This window comes from Microtus ochrogaster, chromosome 18, assembly GCF_000317375.1.
Source record: "Microtus ochrogaster isolate Prairie Vole_2 chromosome 18, MicOch1.0, whole genome shotgun sequence".
Taxonomy (NCBI): domain Eukaryota; kingdom Metazoa; phylum Chordata; class Mammalia; order Rodentia; family Cricetidae; genus Microtus; species Microtus ochrogaster.
The window spans coordinates 24,569,881-24,592,208 of NC_022020.1; the positions used below are offsets into that span (position 1 = coordinate 24,569,881).

The 22,328-nt window shown below is 51.8% G+C and overlaps 1 protein-coding gene across 3 annotated transcripts in view; it reads right to left on the minus strand.

Moving 5' to 3' along the window:
* Nucleotides 1–22,328, minus strand: part of Nrg2 (neuregulin 2) — a 185,854-nt gene that overhangs the window by 25,350 nt on the left and 138,176 nt on the right. For all 3 annotated transcript variants that reach the window (XM_026783450.1, XM_026783449.1, XM_013349395.2), the window contains exons 2-3: nucleotides 13,729–13,900; nucleotides 7,447–7,565 (exon numbers count right to left, since the gene is read on the minus strand). In XM_026783450.1, coding sequence (XP_026639251.1) covers nucleotides 7,447–7,565; nucleotides 13,729–13,900 — 291 coding nt within the window. The remainder of the gene's footprint in view (nucleotides 1–7,446; nucleotides 7,566–13,728; nucleotides 13,901–22,328) is intronic.

Here is a 22,328-nt window from a genome sequence, read left to right on the forward strand (position 1 = left end):
ATTGTGGACCTGGGAACTCAGGGAAATAACACCTTCCAGATGCTGTCATTTTCTGAGCTCCGAGAAGGTGGCTGTGTATATGGGGAGCAGGAGGAACTGCGCTTCCACACTTTTCCTTCTTGTTCCCAGGCCTGGGATGTTATAAAGGCTACCATGTCTTGTCTCTAGAAATGTTCGGTGTCTCCCTCATGTTCCCCTCCTTGTCAGCTGTTGCCTGTGGCGGGAGCCTTCCAGACCTTTGACAGCCTAAACTATAAATCTTGAACTTCAGGGCGATGTAGCCGGAGAGGGACGGGAGCAGGGAACAGCTGTGGGGAGAAAGGCTGGGCTCAGGTTGCCAACCTGATGGATCAGGCTTGTCTGAAACAATGAAAAGAATGAATGTACTGCTCCCTTATCAGGGGACGGTGTCCAGAAAGCTGGCTTTAAACGCAAAAACCTCTTCTATAAGGCACCCTCCACACTGACTTTCCAGGATGGGACACTAGGAGGAGTCCCTGCTCTGGGGCTCTCAGGGTCTTCGACTCCTGCCCAGGGATGGTCCCCCACTGAAGTGTCTCACTCCACCTTGGCTACCCTTATCTCCTCCGGGGTGGCAGCCTCCATTGCTCGCATCGGCAATGGGGAGGAGGCGAGAGGAGGAGGATGGAGCAGGCAGGCGCTTGGCACCCTCAGTGTTTAGACATGTAGGGAGACAGATGGAGCGTGGGGGACTGGAGTATACACACAGCACAGCCTCTGTATATGTCTGCAGGGGCTCGCAGATAAAACTCAGCGGGTAGGGCCAGCTCCCGCCTTCCCCTCCACCCTATCCCTGTTGCAGAGTTGGCATCTCAGGCCCCACCCACCCCTACGGAGGGCTCCTCAGGGCTCCACCACAAACCCAGCTGGGACCCACATGCTGGCCAGAGAGAGAAAGCTTTGAACTGGCATTTGCTCCACTTCTGGGTCACAGAGACCCAGAAAACTAAGAAAGGGACAGAAAACTAACAGAAGAGACACAGTGCGGTGACCATGTCTGCAAGTTATAAAGTTCAACCCTAGGCAGACCCTAGACCCGTCTTGCCCTTTGGTTACACCTCCAAGGAGGAGTGAGGAGAGAATGGCCAAGTCCCTCTCTAGAGCTGCAGCTGTGTATTCCTGCCAGATCCCCTGTCCCTTGTGAAAGAGCACGTCAGCACCAAGGCTTGACGTGAGCAGATGAATGTGGACCGCAGCCTGGGGCCTCCCAGGGGCCTTGGCTAAGCCAGAGGAATCTTGGCCCGGATCTGCCAGGCCCAGCATGGCTCCTCTGCAGCAATGGTGACAGAGACCTCCTGCTGCCGGTCCTCATTGTCGTTCTGTGACTGTAGTGGACTGCAGTGGGGCTGCTAGGGTGGCAGGGACCACTGGAGAGAGATGGGACGCCAGCTGTGGAGCACTGAGTCTGGGCTGCCAATACCACATCACGGGGCTGATGCCAGGGCTCAGAGAGGTGTCAGGGAATAGTGGCCAAGGGCCTGTCTACCTCCTCTGCCATGGTAAGACCTTCCCAAGCCACTTTGGCATAGCTGTCCTGGTAGGTCCCAAGGTAGCATGTTCTTATCCGCTTGCCAGCACATCTGTATTTGCCACTGGTCTTTTGTATTTGGAACAGCAAAGGTGGCAGGGATTCTAAGTGAGAAGGCTGCTCCCTTACCTCTCTACTGGGATGCTCACAGCAACCCCAAATCCAGTATGTCTAAAGTGGCCTCCCAGTTTCCCGTCTCTTCCCTGTGCCTGTGAGCCCCAAGGTCCCAGAGAGCATCTTTTCCTTTCTTCTTTGTTCTTTACTGCCATTTATCCTCAAGGACACTTCTTCCATCACCTCAAGAGGCTTGACCCATGCCTCCTACGTCCTCCCCAGGTCCAGGTCATCGTCACATCTTCCTTGAGTGACCTACTTGCTGGTCCTCCTGCCTCACCCTTGCCTTCACTCCAGCGGCCACAGCAGTCTTTAGAATATGTAAATTATGCCAATCCCTCCACGATCAGGGCTCTTTGGTGGTGTCCCTTGGTGGTTAGAACAAAGCCCTCCGCCTTTCATTAGGTCTTATCTGGGCCTCACCCCGTTTCTGCCGTGTTTTTAAATCCTGTTCTCTCAGAATATTTTAACCACACTCATTTCAGCTTTTCTAACAAGCCAGGTGCCCTGCTGCCCAGGGCCTCTCAGATACCAGCGTCTCAGTGCAGCCTCTTCTGGCTTCTCAGGACGGATGCAATCTTTATGCTCACTGCACAAGCTTCTGCTGGTAGTGTTTATTCTACACTGATCAAGGAACCAAGTTTGCCATTACTAGCTCCGAATCACTAGAACCCTGGCTCCTTGGGGCACAGCCACCTGTCACGCTTCACTAAACCCCAGCATCTAACCAAATGCTTGACACAGAATAGGGGCGTAACATGGTTGACAGAATGAACAAACGCATATCTGATTCTTGAGGGGAAGTACCCTCTGCTGCTTCCCTGAGCATAGGCTAGTGTCCTTCAGCCCGGGGAATGAATGATACCTTTTCTCCTCTCTCTTGCAAATGTTGCTGAGAAGTTGTTAGGGATGTGAAGTCAAATCTACAATGAGTTCCCTCTTCATCCCTACTAAGATGGCTAGAATGTAGATCCAGAAGATAGCCAGTGGCAGAGAGGATATGGAGGAACCAGAACCCTGAGGCACCCCTGGTAGGCATGTACAGTGGTGTGGCTGCTTAGACATCTAGTCTGGGAGTTCTTTTTTGGTTGTTTAGTTTTTTGAGACAGGGTTTTTCTGTGTGGCCCTGGCTATCATGGAACTTGCTCTGTAGACCAGGTTGGCCTCGAACTCACAGTGATCTACCTGCCTCTGCCTCCCGAGTGCAGGGATTAAAGGTGTGCACCACTACCTCCTGGCCTCTGGGAGTTCTTTGATAAAAAAAAGAAAAAAGTTAAATTCCCAGAGTTACCATACACTCAAGAAATTCCACTCATGGGTGTATCCTCAAGACTGAAAGCCTGTGTGCTTACAAACACCTGAACATGAATGTCCGCAGAAGCATTAATCATCAGCCCAGATGTGGAAGTGATCCAAATGATTCAATAATTCAAACTATTAAATGGATGAATAAAATGTCATCCATTCACACACTAGAATATCACTTCACCATAAAAGGAATGTACTCACCCATGCTCCAGCATGGATGGGCCTTAAGATACGGTAAGGCCACTTACTTTATGGTTATACTTGTACAAAATGTCTACTATAAATTAATCCACAGGGACAGAAAGCAAGAGTAGTAGTCGTGGGATTGGAGAAGTGGGGGGTGACTGCTAACACACATGACATGTCTGGGGTGATGATGAGAATGTTCTGAATTAGTGGGGATAGTTACATAAGCTGGTGACTATACTGAAAACCACTGAGTCATACTTTAAAAGGACAAATTTTATGGTATACAAATTACATCTAAAAAAATTAATTAAAAACATGACCAGAAGGGGAAAACCCAGGGCGTAGTTGCCATGAGTGTCATGGTGCATGTTGTCTCAGACCTTCGGAGGAAGGTGAGATGGGACAGAGGCTGAGCGGGAGCACTGATTCCCTCCTCTCTGCTGTCCAGGCTGCAGCGCTATCCTGCTTTTAGCACCGGCAGACCTTCCGCCCCTCTTGAAGGTCCAGACCCACTTCCTTGAGCTATTCAGCTGTGCAGCTGTGTATTTTGCTGTGCAAAAGGCTCCCTTTCTCTTAGTTCAGGTGTTCATCCTCCCCCTACTTTGTTAGGAGAGGCGCATGCTCTCAGGCTGAGGACTCTACCTTCCTGTCAGTCATTTCTATGTTGATAATCAAGGCTGTGTCTTTCTGGAACTCAGAGCGGGGTCAGGCTGAATACAACCCATGTGTTAGTGTGTTCATGTGCAGATGTGTTCAACCAGCTACTCCCTTGCCCAGAGGCCTCTACCGCATGCCTACACCTCATGACAAAGCTGCCTGCCCTGTGCTTGGTATCCTGGGTCAGTTCCCTTTCACTTGGGACAGGGTTGCTGGTTTCTGTAAGGCAGAAGGGGATTGCACTATGCAGACTGTTTTGTTCCAAGCTCTGTCTGTGTCTGTAGACTCCTTTTCCCTGTCAGCCCAGGGAGTCTGGAAGCTCCCTTGAGATCCAGAGCTGCCACTTCCGGAGGGCCTGCTCCGATCTGGGAAAGACAACTATGGCTCTACCCTAGTGGAGAGGTAGGTAGCCATCCAAGAGTGGGATGATGCCCTTTGACGCCCTACCCTGCCCCTGTGGCCCTACTTCCCTGGGGCCTGGGCAGGGCCCCACAAACCCACCTTGGGATGAGTCATTGGAGGCAGGCTCAGCTCCCCGCTGCCCACCCTCCACCCCCCTCCTCAGGGTGTGGTTTTTGCAGATCTGCTGGGTTTCACTAGTAAACACGGAATCCACGCATCTCTGCTTGGGAAATCAGCTATGACCACATCTCTACATCAAGAGTCATCTTGCCTGCTGTGGACTAGACACAGCAGCCAGGCAAAGAGTACAGTATATGCAAGGATGCATGAGTGTGTGTGTGGGTGAGGTGCAGATAGCAGCCTCAGCAGCAAGTCCAGAATCCCAGGAGTCCAGGAGAAGCTTAACACACGTAACTCAGCCTAAGGGAGGAAAGCTGAGCTTCAGGAAGGGAAGGCACTTGCATGGGTCACAGAGCTTGGAACCAGCGCAAATGTCGGAGCTCTTGCTCCTCCTGGGCCTCTGCTCTCACACCAGGCTGCAGGGGCAAGAGGCATTGAAGCCTGTGGGCTGCTGGGATTCCATCTCTGCATGAGATCCTACGCTCAGCCCAGTGCACTACCTGCTTCTGAAGCCTATGGAAGACTGGCATGCTGCAGGCTGAGGAGTCATTCATGTCTGTGGTTGCAGCTTCCTGGTGAGTCAGACCCTCAAGACTCTGGCCCTGCGCATTGGCGAGGGCACAGCTGCAGCGGCGTTCTGCGCAGGAACCCTCCCTGCTCCTTTTGTCTCACAAAGAGATATCTCGCTTTGTCTCCTACAGGGCCATCACTCAGGGTGCTCTGCCTCTTTACTGTTCTTCTGCACACAGATAAGCCTGGCAAAGATGGTGCTCCGTCTACCTGAACACGACAACAGGACCATGTGTGCATGTGACCTCAGCAGGATGAATAAGAATACCTTCTCATCCCCGCCCCCGGGAGGATGCAGAGATGGGGGCTGGCTGATGTGGGACTCTCGGAGACAGGTGCCATCTCTTTCTGCTTCACTCTCTAAACACGGGAGATGCTGTTTCATAGTAGAAAAGGAAGAAACCAACCCACTCCCAGTTCTTGAATCTTTTCTATCTGGAGCCGGCATGACCTTTGGACTTCCTAGTTTCGTGAGCGAATATGTGGTTTCCTTAGGGTCATTTCAAGTTGGATACTTGTCAGTTCTAACCAGGAGTCCTCATTAATAAATGAGAAATGCAAAGTTCAAGACAGATCAGGGACTGTCTGCCCACTGCAGTGGAGGTGGCAGGTGCTAAGCCAAGGTACATCCCGTGGGGCAGCTTGAGAACCACTGGACCCAGGTACTGGCCTCTGTCACCATTTTCAGGCCGGGACATGGAGGAGGCCACAAAGGCCCAATGATATTGAAAGCAGGATATGGTAGCTTTTATCCCCAGCACTTAGGAGGCCGAGGCAGGTGGATCTCTGTGAGTTCAAGGCCATCCTAGTCTACACAGTGAGTTCCTGGACAGCCAGCACTATGTAGAGAGACCCTGTCTCAAAAAATAAACAAACAACAACAAAGATATTGAAATTCAGGCCTTGTACATGCTAGGCAAGAGCTCTCCTGCTGAACTGCGTTCCTAACCCTAGGTTGTAATTTCTTTAATATAACATTTACTGGCTACCTATTGTAGTAGGCATTGTGCTAGGCCCCGAGGCCAGGGCAGTAAACAGGCTCACAGAGGGTCAAGACCGAGTTTACTAATGACTTTCTCACTGTAGAGCTCTATCAGTAGCAAGCTGTTAGACTTTGAGCAAAATACACAACCTCTCTGAGCCCCTCCCAAAGAAGAGTACACAAGACAACGCAGACTGAGTCTGGCTCAGCAAATTCTCAGGGGCCAGCATCATCCCTGCTCTTGTCCCTTCCCCGAGGCTCTTCCTGAGCTGGGAGGTCAAAGTACAGATCAAATCCAATAACAGTATGGAATTTAAGAGATGCCACCAAACCATGGGGAGGGATCAAGAGGTAGCCCAGAACTGGGTTTGGACCCAGAGTAACATTGTAGGAAGTCAAGGAGGAAGGCTGCCGGGGGCTTGAAAGGGTACGGATGGGGACTGATGAAGAAGACTGAGCTCATCAGGGAATGACCTGATCTTGGGGCCAGATGGGAAGGAGTAAGCCCTCCTGTGGAGGTCCTTGGGAAGGGTGTGGCTTCAAGCAGGCACTTTAGAAGTCCCTTGCTCTGACACCTGTGAATTAGGGACAAAGTCTGAGCGGTGGCTACCCTTGAGATTGGGAATGGAGTGGAAGGGACAGATATGAGAAAGATCTAGAAAACATACTGCCCAGGATATGGAGACTCAGAGGCATGAGAGTCCGAGAAGTGAGCACAGGGCAGACAGATCAGCTCTGGCTGTGGCTTTGGCAATGTGTCAGGATCCCCTTTAAGTCAGCACTGGGTCTGGGGAGCACTTCAAGGCTGTGCAGTGGCAATGTAGTCAGGGGGCAACATACACAGGGTCAGATCCTATGCCAGGGGCAGGGCGTGGTGAACAGCAAGCCCTACACGGTAGGCTCAGTCTGTCGGTGCCCAGCATAGGCAGGGAGGAGAGGGGACACTTTCTAGGTCCCAAAGCCAGGCCTGACAACCCAGCAGAAAGAGATTCTCTGTTGTGACACTGGGCCAGACACTGTGAGCCAGCAAGCCAAACAGTTCTGAGGCCCTCTTTTCTAAGTCTTCAAAGTGGGCACACAGTCAGTGAGCTGGGTCTGTTATCCTTAAATGGAGGCTGCCCACAGGCCCCAGGTACTCAAGCCTCCCCAAGGCCTGGCTCAGGTGCCCAACGATGCAGCTGGCAACAGACACGCAGCTCACACCCACCCCAGGCCTGTCTCTCCCTAGTCTTGCTCCTGACAACCCAGCCTCCCGTAATTGCCTTCTAAAAATATCCTTCCCCCCACCCCCACCTCTTGATTTCAAAATATTTAGTTTTCAGGGTATTTAAAATGAGAGCTGGAGGCTCTTCCAGGCCCAGATAACAAAACTAAACATTTATGCTTTGACTGCATTTCTCCGAATTGGCTGAGATCTTGGGGTAGATGTGCAGCAGCAGGAGGGAGGGGAGCTGAGCGCAAGACAGATCATGTGCCGGTCTCCTGAGGGGGCAGCCCATCGGCTCTGCCAACCCTTCACCATCCGGGACCCTTCCCTTTCTCGAGGGCCACTTACCGCTGTTAACGTGGAGCCTGCCCCGCACGGTGTCCTTCCCAAGGATGTTCTCCGCCTCGCAGACATACTCTCCCGCATCCTCCACCTTCACTTTGTTGAACTGCAGTCGGGAGTTCTTTCTGGGTTTGGGAGAGGAAAGAGGGAGAGAGGTGTGAGCCAGGGCCGGTGGACCTTATCAGTGGTCACTGAGTGGTCACTTCAAAGAACCACCATGGCTGTATAGGCTGGGCGAGAAGAAGGTCCCTCAGACCGTTTTTTTTTTTTTTTTCTGGAGTGCAGGTGATACACTGAACCCTGGAACAGGAGGAGACTTGAACCCTCAGGACAACACATCCAGCCAAAGCACACATGTTCTAACTATGAATTCTCACATCTTTTTTCTCGGGGCTGGGTTTCTCTGTACCACTTTTTCTTGGGGGAAGAATGCCAGGGCCCTTAGGGACATGATGTGGTCACATCTCTCATTCCCAGTTGCCTTTGCCATCCATAGAAGTAGGAGATTGTCACTATTCAGGGTTATGGTTTGAACGTGTTTCCTGAAGTCCACTGGTGTCCCCACTGCAATGGTACAAGCAGGTCAAGAAGACACGTTTAGAGAAGGCCCTCATACTTTTGATTTTAGAATTCCCAGCCTCTACATCTATGGGCTAAACACATCCCTACTGTTTATAAGTGAGCCCATCTGGATGCTCTCCTAGAGCAGCAGCATGCACTCTGAGTCCCGGACACCAGGGAGAGCATCTATCTGGTAGCTCCATGGCAATTGTATCAATCCATGGTACCACTCCACGTCTTTCTGCTACTGTTGACTCAGGCTTGCCATTGAGAGGCGCTCTGTAGCCTCTCCAAGAGGCTTTTGTTTAACTTCATCCTCAGATGTGTAGCAAGCACCTCCCAAATGCTGGAAACCATGTACTCCAGGGTCTAGAGCCTTAGGGCTAATTAGGGTATTCTCTTCTAATGTACGGGCAAACTCAGTCTTAGAAGGCTCTTGGATTGCGGGTAGACACTCAGCAAGGCAGAGCAGAGGTGGACCAGGAGCTGAGGCCAGAGAACACACCAGAAGCTAGGGCTAGCCTCTTCCTCCAGTCTCTCACTTGAGTGGCAAGGTCCTAGCAGCTCTTCCCCCAAGCTGTGATTCCAGAGCATCTGGCTTCGTCTGCTTTCTGAAAAACCGACTAAACCTTGCTTCCTCCTGGAGGCTTCCCTGCCTTGGTTCTGCAAGGCTCTGCTCACAGATCCCAACCCTTCCTGAAACTGATGATGCTCTTTGGGGTCTAGAAAGTGCTCAGGATAAAGCTAGGGACCTGAGAAAGGACATAGTGTGCCATGCTGTGACTTCCTCTTCTTTTTAGTGAGGGGTCAAAACCCAGATTCCTTGCATGTGCACAGCTGGCTGGAGTGTGTGCAGGGTATAGCCAGGCTGCCACTGTTCTGTCTAAGCCCCAGGGATGCAAAAGAGAGCCGTGATACTGCTGGGATAAGGATTGGTGTGGGGATGGGGGACAGGAATGGTGGGAGAGTTGAGCAGAGAGCACTTCCCTCTTGGTTTTGGAATTGGCCTCTTCTCAAGCATATCATTCCCAGATTCCCTTGAGGTTGGTGCAGACTGATGGACCTTACTGCAGTGGCGCTGGCCTTGCCAGTGTGATGACGGTGGCTTAACTATATGCCCTACCATTCCTGGTTCGCGCTGGGTTTCTCCTTGGGCGCGTGCCTGCCCATGGCCCTCCTCTATCAACTAGTTTCCTTCATTAAGAAGAGCTCCCGAGGCCCCTCTGACCAAGCGAGTATCTGCTTCCCAGCTCAACCTAATTAGATAACCACAGCATCCCACTTCCCCGGGACAAAGCTCTCCTCACTTTCCTGCATGCTGGATAGGTGGGGGTGGGAGATGGTGTTAGCTGAGGGCAGAAGAGTTTGTGCACAGGGGACCTAGAGCCAGCAAGATCTTCATGGTCACCCACAGCTGCACTAAAAGGAACTTTTCTCATACGATGCCATTTGTAGTAGGACAAGGCAGAACATCTAAGCAGCAGTACAGACTTGGGGGAAGGACTCCCACCCAAGGGCGCATAAGACCAGGATCAATGAGCATCAGGGCTTGGCAAAGGCTCCCCTTTTGGACAAGAAAGAGGAGACAACTCTCAGGTGCAGCAGGTATAGGCATCTTGATCCACAGGGGCCCCAGAGATCTCAGGGAAACAGGATCCAGAGCTGCAGCTGGGAGTGGCCCTGGGCTCTCAGGCCTGAAGTTGCTGGGTCTCTCCTTACCCACAGGTCCATCTGGAGTCCCTAGGATCCAGGGCTTTCTTCTTGCCTTCCTGGAAGGCAGGCAGGGTGCACACTCCTGCCACCCCATCAATTTGCTGACCCAGGTCTGCCCCTGCAAAGGGAGCTGTCCCACCCTCCCTAGCTGGTTCTCTGCTGGCAAGGACAGGATCTGGGCAGCCCCACACCTTCCTCAGTGCCTACTTCCCCTGCCTGCCTGAGGGGCCTGTCTCAGCCTGCCCCTCATAAATAAGGGAACAGGCGGTTCTGCAGGGGAGGGCCCGTGCCCTGGGCTCGGGGGGCAAGTGTTCTCCTGGCTCGGGAAGGCCTGGATGACAATGCAGTTTGGCGGGCACAGAGACAGACAGTCAGCCCCTGTCGGGAAGACGGTCTCTGCCAGCAAACAGAGATGCCAACGCTGGATGTAGCCTGGGCAGGTAGAGCATGAGGAACTCAGGGAGGAAGGAGAGAAAGGTTCCTCAGAGAGGAGACTCCTAGCTCTGTGCGTGGTTCTGGCTCCCTTGCTAGTGAGCATCTCACTCAGTAAGAGAGTGGGAAGTTCTCTTGAAGTCACTTTGGTCACAGGTAATGAGAAGTTCCCTGTCATGGCCTCCTCCTCCACAGCTAACAGGACAGGTGGAACCAGGGATGGCCATTTCAGAAGGCAGCATGTGGGGGAGGGGCCATGTCTGCCACCCAGGGAAAGATCTGACTAGGCCTTGTCTCTGGATTAAGTCACCCATGTGTCAGATGAATCTGAGGCCCTACCAGAAAGTAAGTTGTTTAGAAGGTTGGACCATCCATAGGGGCCCCTGTTCAACCTCTTGAGGGATGACCTCACACGCAGGAGAGAAGGGCCAGCCCTGGGAGGTTCTTCTCAGTCTCACACTGACTGTGGATCTCTGCTTCCAGGCTTATAGGGGAGCAGGGGGATGTGGGGCAGACGCTTCCGTGAGGAGCAGTGATAGATTGCTCAGTGGTAAGATGAACTGTCTAAAGTACTGTCAGGGGCCATGAGCTGACTGGTGGGCTCGTGCAGATAGATATTCCCACAGCGTTCACGCTGGGCCTTGGCGGGCTGTGCCAGGGACAAGAGGGGCAACTTTCCTAGTACAGGGGACAGCCTGGGCCCAAGTCCAGGGTTGTGAAAGGAAAGATCAGGAATTGGGCCTCTAGTTGGGACGGATCGGCAGGGTGGTGTGATGTTTAGGCCAGCAAGGAGGGAGGATCCCAAGGCTGTCAGATAAGGAAGGGATGATCTCATGGGGGTCTGGATTGGAAAGGATCATTTGTAAGGGACCAAGAACTAGAATCATAAGCCAAACAGGGTGCAAGACTGATCAACTTTTTTTTCTCTGAAAAACAGGTGGAGGCTATTATTATATATATAATAATTATATGTAATACACATATAATGTATTTTATACATCTATATCTATAAAATCATTATACCAGATTCTATGCTGGAAATTGGCCAGCGCCTCATGAAGGCAGGGGCCACAGCTGTCTTATTCACCAGTGTCTCCCGAACCTCTAGCAGAGTGCGTGACACACAGCCAATACTCTATACCCACAGGTTAGTTGCATGAATTAATTCACAAAGGGTCCTGGGGCCCAAAAGGTGTCCGAGAGTAAGGCAGGAGAGGATGAGAAGCTAGGAGGGGAGAAGGTAAGAAACATTTAGGGCAGGGAAGTCAGGTCCACCTGCAGAGGTGGCAAGGGGCGGGTGCTGGGGGGGGGCGGGTGTGCGCAGCAGAGGAGCTGGACGACCAGCAGCTGGGGTAGTGAGGGTGGGGTGGAGGGGCTGGTGGGAGCATTCTGAGTCAGAGACCCCTTAGGAGTGGTGTTTGGGGCCCAGCTGGCAGCACAATGTGGAACTTGGGTGAAACTGCCACCATTGCCTACAGCTGGAGGCCTGGGGTCTCAGAGGGGCAGAACCATAAGAGGGGGGCATCACCCACTGGCGCCGAGGGAGAGAGCAGTGAAGGCTAAGATGCGGGAAAGCCCAGCACCAGTGGAATCAGGGAGGTCTGACTCACAGGAGGGCCAGCTGAGAAGCCACAGGGAGAGGCAGCCGGTGTCACAGCCGGGAGGCCCAGACTTGGGAGCCCAGAAGTCATGGGGTGGAGGGGCTGGGCTGTGATCAGCTGGCTGCCTTGGGGAAGGCAGTGTGTCCAGAGGATAAGAGGTGTGGAGTAGGGGCCTGAGGTGACTTGCACAGAAGTGGAAGGAACAAGGGAGACAGACAATAGCTGGAATTGGGGAGGAGGCAGTAGCCAGGGATCCTGGCTCAGAAGAGGCTTGGGCAGGGTAGTCTGCTGGGAGGGAGAGAGGGAGAGGCTAAAGTGACCAAAGAAAGACGGGAACTGGTGGTGCCTCAGCAGAGTGGAGTGCGCGCGCATGCATTCATGCGTGCGTGCGTGCGTACGTGTGTGTGTGTGTGTGTGTGTGTGTGTGTGAAGTGACGTGAGTACGTGAGTGTGCGAGTGAGTGTGTGTGTATCGTAAGGCAGGGTATGAGACAGTGTGGTGCCAGGCCTGGTGAGATGGGGATGGCAGTTGAGTGCCATGTTGGAAGCAGGGCAAGAGGTCAAGGGCCAGCACCTTCCCTGGCTTTGTAGACTCAGAGAGAAGCTGGGGTGCGAGGAGGTGCCTGCTCCAGCCCTAGCTCCGTGAGGCCTGTCTACTAGTTCTTCTAGGCTGGTACCAAGACTATAGTGGGGTGGTGAGGAGGAGTGGGGGTACCTGGTTGGTTAGGCTGAATTTCTTGCCAGTGTTATAGAGAGGGGACACAGAGGGACACTACCCCAAACCTCCCCACCTTTCTAACTACCGTAACTCCCTCAGGAGTTAGCCTTCTTATTTGTAGCCACAGACCTCTTATCTCAACCCGTCCTGCATGGCTCTTTGCCTGGGCCACTTTCTGTCTTTGTCTCGAGTAACTGGTTTTCCTTTGGTTTGAGTCTTGGAAGGAGAAGGGAGGCAAAGCCAAGCTCTTGAACCCCACATCTCCACTCAGGTTGCAGGCCTCTGAGGTGTGATAGGGGCAGCCTGAGCCTGTACCTAACACTTTCTGTTGTGGGTAGGCTGATGTTCTCTGAAGCAATAGACAGCCTAGTTTGCATTTTGTGGATATCTCTGAAGTGGGTGGTTGCAGGCTACTCTGGGGAGTGAGGGCAGAAAAGACTTGAGGGGTTCCTTAGTCTACCTAGACTCCAGAGCCCACAGAGAAAGGTAGGATAGAAGTGCGTTTAGTGGCAGACAGGTAGGAGCTGACCTAGAGTCCTGGTTCTCCCAGCACCCCCTCCCCTTGCCTGGATGGTGGTGAGTATCTTTCCCAGCCTGAAGACTCAGAGTGTGCAGGCAGACCCCCTGATGTCAGTCAGCGGTCTCTTCCCACTTACTAAGCTCTCCACAAATGGCAACTTGTCAAGTCAGGACCCCAGCCTTTTGTCTTATGTGACTCCCCAAAGACTTTCCACCAACAGGGGCTTCCACCTCAAACTGCCAGATTTGGGGTCTCTCAGACGAATGACAAACAAGACTTCTGCTGTTAAGACAGCTCAGAGTCAAATGGCCTCCATCCTTCAGACACGTAAATTGCTTTACTCGGTTTTTGTGAGACAGGGTCTCATCTAGCTAAAACAGGTCTCAACTTGCTAAGTAGCCGAAGATGACCTTGAACTTCTGATCTTCCTGACTCCACCTCCCAAGTGCTGGGATCAAAGGCCTGTGCCACCACACCTGGTTTTATGTGGTGCTAGGTTTGAACCCAAGGCTTTGTGCACGCTAAGCAAGCACTTTATCCGCTGAGCTGCATCCCCAACCCTGGGAATTGCCTAATCCTTGTCCATTGGTCTGCAATGCCAGGGCAGGCCTGGTCCCAAGGGCTCAACAGTCAGGGAAGCACTGGGCGTGGCAAGGAAGGGTTGCACGGAGGGGGACGTGACTAGGTTCTGTGCTGGGCTTGGGGATGTGACTCTGGAGCTGGTGGGACAGAGGTACTGCTCACCTGCCATTGCCGTACTTGATGCGAATATCACGACTCCGGTTGAGCTCCTTGCCATCCTTGAACCAGCGGTAGGAGGGCTGGGGGTTCCCGGCTGCTGCTTCGCACTTCAGCGACTGCTTCTCACCCACCTCGCCGGTCTGGCTTTTCATCTTCTTCAGCTTGGGCCGGGTAGCTGCGGGGTACAAGGCAGGTAGGTCAGTGTGGGGGTGGTGGGAACAGAGCCAGGCACGAGCAGTAAGAGTCCCCATCTTGAGGCTGGAACTGGGGAGACTAGAAGTCACCCCTCCTGGCATTTTTCTTTAGTCCAACCCCATCCGCACTTAGAGTCTTCAGTGGGAACAAGTTCCTGCTACTTCTGGGCACTTCTCTGTCCTTGGGAGGGTACCAAGAGCTTCACATTCGCTTGTAAAACCTTCACCACCCCATGACTTCACTGCGGTGTTTAAACCCATTTATAGACAGGGAAACTGAGGCTTAGGAGAGTGAAGTCACTTCCCTGAGGGTCAGTAATGGAGCTGAGGTTCAAATTCAGATCATGACCTCAGTGTTTGAGATCTGACTCCTGTCTCTCCTCTCTCCATTTCCTCACCTCTCCCCCACCCAGGGGCCCAGAAGACACAGGAAGACAAGATGGTGGACTTAGCTATCACTTCCAGACACTGTGACCTGGCATTGCCACTCTAGTATGGGTGGTAGAGCCCAGAGGAGCAGCCCTCATCCTAGCCCTGGGGATAGGTCTCAGGCTGCTAAGAGCAAAAGGATTGGCTGTGGGAGGAAATGAGGAGGTAAGGCAGGCGGAGGCCGCTCTGAGCTGAAGGAACGTGAGCCAGAGCAGTGGGTTGTCAAAGGTGAAGCAGGGCAGCTATGCCAGTGGGCCCAGGCCTGGACAGGAAGCTCCAGGCTTTCTCCCCTGTGTCTGAAACCCCAGGCTGTTCCCACATACCTAGACTCCCATATTTCATCTCTGTGGGTCACTCCATGCCACCTTTAAACACACACACACACACACACACACACACACACACACACACACACACACACATACACGGAGACAGAGAGACAGAGAGACTTTGTTCCCAGGAAGGGGAAGATATGCAGGCCTACCTGCTGGGTCACATAATGATTTGCACTGAGATGGCCCTTCCTAGGACATGTGACTTTCCATGTATACTCATTCCTGAACTTTGTGGCAAGAGTCACACTCCAGTGTGGGTGGAGCTGACTCAGAGGTTCAGAAACTCAACCAAGACCACACAACCACAGAGCTGAGGCCAAGACCTGGGTGTTTTGGTTTGCAGTGTGTCGGGCAGGTGGCAGGTTGGTGTCTGCTTTTGGAGCCTCGTTTCTTACTGAGGGACCTGGGTTTGAGTTCTCCCATTAGTGTAAGGGAGGGTCTACCAGCGTCAGGAACTGTGTCTGGGGACTTGCTGGCCCTGTCTACACCATCAGTCACCAATCCTTTCTTTTATTGTGGCTCAGAGCCCTGACAGTAGACTATAGACTGCAAAAGGCCTTGCTAGAGGCAGACTTTCCTTCCTAACTTACCCCAAGCTTGCTCACAAGTAGGAGGGAAATCAGAGTAAGGTGCAGAGACCAGATTCAAAGTGCAAGAATGCGTTCTCTGAAAATGTGTTGTTGGGCTAGGTGTAAGCACAGACACCTGGGAAAGTCATTTTGTTCAGTTTAGAAAATGATAAAACCCGGTGAGTAGGCAGAAGCAAACAAAACCATCCACTATTTCAGTACTTGGAAATCACACGCATGCATACATACACATACTCACATGCACACACGCATGCGGACACATGCGTGCTCACATACACGCACATGCACGCACACACACACAATTTTTAAACACAATGGGACCAGTAACATGATTCTTTCACTTAAAGAAACAATGCAACTTCTTTACCTCAGTGTTCAGTATCAAAAACAGCATTTTCAAAACCTAACTCACAGAGAGTACAGTGTCTGGAGAGATGAAGACATCATTGCTAAGAAAAGGGTTCTCTGATGAGCTGGTTCAGGGAAGACATGGATGGATGCAGTCCAGGAAGGGCCTTTATTTACCTTGGTCTGACTATGTAGGGCTTTCAAACCTTTTCTGTGGGATCCTCAATAGTACTTCTGGGGAATAAAGTTCTATGTCATAACTTACATGTGTATATGTGCACAGATGTATATATTTTAATACATAATATCGTCACATGATTCAAATGGTAAGAAGAGTATATATTTTATAAAACAAATCTCCCTCTAGCTTCTCAGAATAGCCAGGGCGTAACTAATTTTATCAGTTCTTTGATATCCTTTAGAGATCTTTCATGCATACAAAAAATTTCCCTGGCATTAGCACAAATATTTTTCCACAGAATCACTTTTCACACTTGCATAATATTCCTGTGTGGGTGTATCATAATTTATGTAACTTACCGCTGTTGGGAGGTGCTTAGCATGCCCTCCCTTCTCTCCCATTACAAATCAACCCCTGAGGGCCCACTTTGTGGCTTCACTTTTGCACACATCCAGGGACACATCCTGCCTGAGTTCTAGTCTAGGTTTGGCCACTTGTTAGCTTTGGGTCCTGAGGTCACTGACCTAATTTGTCTGCTTCAGTTTTTCTCATCCATAAACCACAGAAGATAAAGAACAGCTCCTGCCTTGTGCGATGGCAGCAAGCAGTGTATGAGATAATGCATGCAGAACCTGGCAGGCAGAGGGCGCGGAATAAAGGTTAGCTGTTATTATTACTATCCTCAATTGTTTCCTAAGGCAATCTTCTGAAAAGTGGGATTGCTGAGTCTAAGGCCGTGCAATCTTTCTTAGCAATGATTCCCGTGAAAGTCATTTTATTTTGCCAAATTGCCCCCCTTGGAAAAGGCTACTTCGATCCACATTCCTCCGCTGAATGACAGGGTCTGTTTTTTATTTTTTTTCCACACCCTCACCATCTTGGGGCATTATCACGTCTTTAATCTCTACCAATTAGCTAAGCAAAAGATAACGTCTCTTTGTTGTTGTAATTTGCATTATTCGATGACTGTTGCCGGCTGAACAGTTCTTCTAAGTGTATCAGCCCATTGTGTTTATCCTTCGGAGTTGTTCGTTCTTGTCTGCAGTCTGTTTTTCGACCTAGTACTCATCTTATGAATTTGCAAGAGTGCTCTGAAAATAGTGAATCTATAACCTTTTGTTACAACGTTTCCTCCCAGTTATCTGCTTCTGGCATTTTAAAATGCATGGCTGGCCTCCTTTCCCTCCCTTCCTTCCTCTTTTGTGCCAAGAGAGTTTGCGCATCAGTATACTGTGGGACCTTCTGGAACTTCATGACTCAAAGTAGGAGTCCTTCCCAGAATCCTTCTTTTCCCCATGCCCCATGCTTTCACCTGTGCCAGATTCCCGAAAACACATCATACTTCCGAACTCTGGGAGTCAATGGGAACCGTCTGGAGACTTTAAAACCTGGGCAGGGGTCTGGGTACAGTGCAGGCACTGAGAGACAGGGCTGGGAAAGCTGTCCATCTGTATCTGCATCTTTCACGTGTGCTGGAGAGTGTGCACAAACGCTGGACACCCCAGGGCCTGGAGACACCCGGAGCACAGCCTCACAACCGGCGTCTTTCTACGGTTGATGGACAGCTGTCATCTAACCGTGGTCTAGTGCTGACCAAGGTTAGTCTGCTTTGCCTTCTTTGTGACTGGGACATAGAAAGTTTCTGGTAGGTTCTAACGCACCCACTTTCCCTACTAGAGTTCTGACACCAAGGAAGCCTTATCCCCCATCCCCGTGGGCCACTTTGCTCCCAACCTGACCCCAGCCAGCCACCAAGGGGTGGGAATGACATCTGGCAGGGAGAAGACATGCTGAATCTGCTGTCTTGCTTCGTGACTTGAGACCCAGCCAAAGAAGGTACAGTGAGCCAGGGCCCACTGCAGCATGTGAGGGTGACGGGCCAGGAATGCACCAGACAGAGGCAGCCAGCAGGCAGGACTGGAGCGTCTGAGGAACTGAGGGTTCCAAAGCCATCCTACATCTCTGTTAAAACACGGGCTATTGTTTTAGATCCCAAGGTCCCTCTCCATCCTGTGGGAACTCATGGGTCTCACTAGCCACTTCTTGATAGTTCGTGCACTTCTAAACAACCCCGACTAGTTCACTCACTCCACGTTCATCCATCCATCCATCCATCCATCCATCCATCCATCCATCATCCATCCATCCATCCATCCATGCATTCACCAACTCAATTCGTTTCCAGTGAATGATTCAAACTGCTCCATGCCAGGCACCGTTCATTTGCTGGGGACTAAGCTAGACAGTCCTAAACTTGGGGAGCCTGACTTCAGTAAGCAACCAATCAACCAAAGAACAAGCATGAGGTGGTGACAGTGAGCTTGAGAGTTCACAGGCCTTAACAGCTTACGAAGCTGAGGAGAGCAGGGGTTGGAGAGACAGGCAAGGCTTCAGGTGACAGGGTTGTACCAGCCAGGATGGGAAACCTGGACTGGGCTTGTATTTTTCTTTTTAACGTGTTATGTGTCCACTAGACAGTTTTAAAGCATTGGGCAGCACCGGCCTAAAGGGCAAGAGCATAAGAATAACCACATGCCTGAGTCATGCCATGGTCTTTACAGAGAGTTTTCTAGCTTTTGGAAGTTCCTCAGAAGAATCTCCCGAAAAGGAAGGCCAGGCATACTCACTAGGCTCAGTTTTCTGCACCTGGAAAGTTCTTTGGTGGATCTATCACAGTGGCTCAGATTGTAGGAGAGAAGAGCGCACACAGATGACCTTTGGAACAGTGCCCGGGGGACCTCTGCAGCCCCACTCCAGGGCCCAGAACCTTGGAAGCTTTCTGTGGCAAGGCTTGGGGACCTCTCCAAGATAGCCCTGATTTGTTCTGAAGGTGGCAGAGGAAAGCGTTGGAGACTCAAGAACTGGGGATGACAGACAGTTGTGTTGGTGTTTTAAGCTCTTAATCTGAAAGGACACGGATTTTCCTTTTGTGGCTTCCAGACATAAGACCCGGGACCAGTGTTCTGGGGTCACTTGGCCCAAGGTTCACAGTTTGTTCACGTGGCAGACCTCAGGTACCTAGGGACTGTCCTCAAAGGGTTTCAGACACCACTGAGCTAATTCCAGCCCCAGCCACAGCACCTACCTCCTCTGAGCTGGATGTATTTTATGCCCAGGGCCTAGAATGTCTCGCTAGAGTGTGGGTACAGAGACCATCACATTGTGTCCCAAGAGTGTCTTGAGGCTAGAGCTGAACCGAGCAGAGGAATGTCCCTGGGATGGAGGGGGTTCTGTCAGGACAAGAGCCAAAGCTGGCATTCGTCTTCTATTCTGCTCATGGTGTTTACTGGGCATTTGCTGGGTCAGCTTTTCTGGCCTTGGCCTCACACAGATAGCACTTAACTATACGTGGAATGACCAGAACCCCCTGACTTAGTTCGTCCCCTCAGCCATTCTTTGGTTACATAAGAAGTACATTTTGCTGTAGAAAAATTACACAACACAATAAGGAAAAAGGAAAACACATTAAAATAAATTCAATTATCTTCAGAGAGAGAACCCACTGCTCATATTTTCAAATATCACCTCCAAAACATTTTTCTCTAAAGCCTTAGATCCCTTTTCAGACAACACACTGGAAAATACTTTTTTTTTTTAACAAGTCAAGCGATACAGCCATAAATCATTTTAATGGCTGCTTATTAGTCCATTGTTCAGTTGAATTTGTCAGGTTGTCTCCAGCCTTCTTCTGATATTAAGAACAGTGGGGAGACTTTATCAGGTTGGCTTTGTGGCCCAGTGGAGGAGGAGCAGCACCCCTGAGGGTTGGGTGTGTTTCCCCTCAACGAGAGGAGGCTTCAAAAGCCCAGCACCCAGGCGTCGGGACAGATGACAGACATTGGATAAAAGCAATAGGAAGCTGTGCACATGAGAAGCCTTCCCACCCCTACCAGTGACACAGCAACACCAGTGCTCAGCTGGTGGCCTAGGAAGGCTCTTGATTGCTGAGCACGGTCCCCTCTGTTTTGTCTTCAGACCAAGTTTCCTCTGGGCTCAATTCCCACATTCCTTGGGCTGGGGAGCCCAGGGGTCCCTTCCACCAGCAGTTCCAGGGTATCCTGATGGGGACAGTAGAGTGTGGAGAGATGGCCTTTGGGAGCTGTAAAGACAAGAGGAAGGCCTCCTCAGGTCTGCCCCCGAAGATTTCCCTGACTAACATGTTCCAGAAACCCTGAGGGTACATCTCATGCCGTGTTAAGTTGAACCGTGAGGTATCTGGTGGCTTCTTGCTTCCTGCCACCTAGTGCCAGACCCGAGCATCTGGCCTGTATCTATGTGACAGGCCATCCCCAGAGAGCACCTCATTAAAGATAGCAACCCAGAACAACAACCCGCTCCTTCCCCACAGCCCAGCCTGGAGGCCAGTGCTGCTGCTGCTGCTGCTGCTGCTGCTGCTGCTTGACCTCATTCCTCTCAGCAGTGGGCGGTGGGTGTGGAGTGCGGAGATCTGAGAGTGAGACAGACAGACTGTGGCCAGGCAACCCAGGTGGGAAGGCCTGGCCCCACCTCCCCACTGCCAGAACCAAGGGCAGGGACACTGGACTCTTAAAAGGGTTAATGACCCCTCCCCTCATGACTAAGACTCAGCACTCGCCTTTGCAGCTAACACCTGGAGACTGTGCCTGGCATCAAAGTCTTCCTCTGCCCTGCTGCTGGCGGGCTGTGGGCCGGGCCCCCTCCCCACCCCTCTCTCCCACCTACAAAGTGACTGCAACCTGTGCGAGGTTAATTACAGACTCCAAGTTCAAATGAGAAAAGAAAAAGCCAAAACAACCTTAAACTCAAAACATAGCTGGTTCAAGTGGGCACTCAGGATCTGCTCTGGGAAATGGACTCTTGAGTGTCCTCCTCCCAGCCTGCCAAAGGGCCTTTTGATGCCCACAGGTTAGCCTCACAGAAAGACTGGATGCCAGCTTGGGGTTTTGGCTTTTTATGGGCCATGTGTCCCCATCTGGTACCTGGATTTACTTTGCTCTTTTCCTATATTCACCCAGCAACTATCCATACCCAGCAGGCCCGTGTTGTGCCAGCACCTACCAGCCAGGGAGACAGTGTAGGATAAAACATTATCCCTGCCCTTGGGATCAGCCTCTTCCTTAGGGTTTCCATGGGGGCTGGAAGGGTAAAAGCCTCCCGGACAGCCACGCTTCCTGCACCTGTGAAAGCCTTCTTGTGCGTAGCACCATCTAGAAGGCTGAGCAGGCCAGGGTTGTCAGGGTTGCTGCTGAGAAGGGGCAGAGCCCACTCCGGGGGCAGGTTGTGAGGAACAAAATGGCAACAAGGCCTGCTGAGATGCTCCTGCCTTAGAGCAGCCCCTGCCTAGTCAGAAGTGCCAACCGTAGAATCCAGACATGTGAGCGCTACACACATCCTCTAGTCCCCATCCTGGGAGCCCAACATCTGGAGAGAGCCAGTGGCCTCCCGGGGGCTTTACCCAGGCCAGGGTCAGAGATGGCCAGTCCTGTTCACATTGCCAGGCTTCTTAGCTCATAGGGAGCCACAGGTCTGTGAATGGCAGAGACGGGAGTCTGGGGGGAGCTGCTGCGGGTGGGGAGATGGCACAGGTGCCCAGAGCAGGCCATCAGCTGCAAAGACACCATAGACTCTCAGGTGCTTTCCAGGGCTGGGACACCTAGCACTACACAGATGAAGTGTGGCAATCAGAGCTGGGGAAGGGGCACAGAGGGCATTTCAGCTGGAGGGTGAGGAGGGCAAGAGGTCCCTCCAGACCTTCTGGGAAGAGAGAGCCCCAAGGTTGTCACAGATGCCAGTGTAAGAACAAGGCGTGTGTTTGTCCCACTCTTGCCGTTTTTCACTACAGGTCCAGGTAACAGTCTAGTCCCTGGGGCTTCAGCTGGCCCAACCGTGGACCATGTTCTGTTTTCTTCCCCCAGGGGAACGGAAGGAAGGAGAAGTGCTCTGTGGAGGTACAGAAGTTTCTGGCCTTCTCACCTCTTTAGTGGCTGGGAGCCGAGGTAGGAGGCAGAGCAGAAATAACAGCCCTGGAAGGCCTTTACCATGTGCCAAAACCCTGTTTAATCTGCCTTCTGGGGAAGGTTCGGCCTGACACAAAGGCTTAGGTCTTGGTCCAGGAGAAGCCAGTATGGAAACTGCCTGCTGTTGAAGAGTTAGGGCAGCTATGGCTTAGCAGACTCAGAGAGCAGAGGGAAGAACCCTAAAGACTTTGTCCTCTTTGGGGTGGCCCTGTAGCTCTGTCTCCTCAGCCTGGATAGGGAAAGTTGTCTGGGCCTTGGGGAGTTCGGGGGGTGTCACCTGACCACCTAGACGTTGCTAACTTTTCAATGTGGGTGCAGGTAAGACTACAAGACAGTCTTAGGGCCTTTTTCTGTGTGTGTGTGTGTGTGGGGGGGGTCTGCCTGGCTCAATTACTAAACAAAGCAGTGTATTTGGGTTGAAACAAACAGCCATGCCATGAGGTTCGTGTGGATTTTAAAAATAAAACAGAAGTCTGTGGAGCAATGTCGGGCTTCAGGGAAAGGTGTTAGCAGACCCCACACAGTGAGGA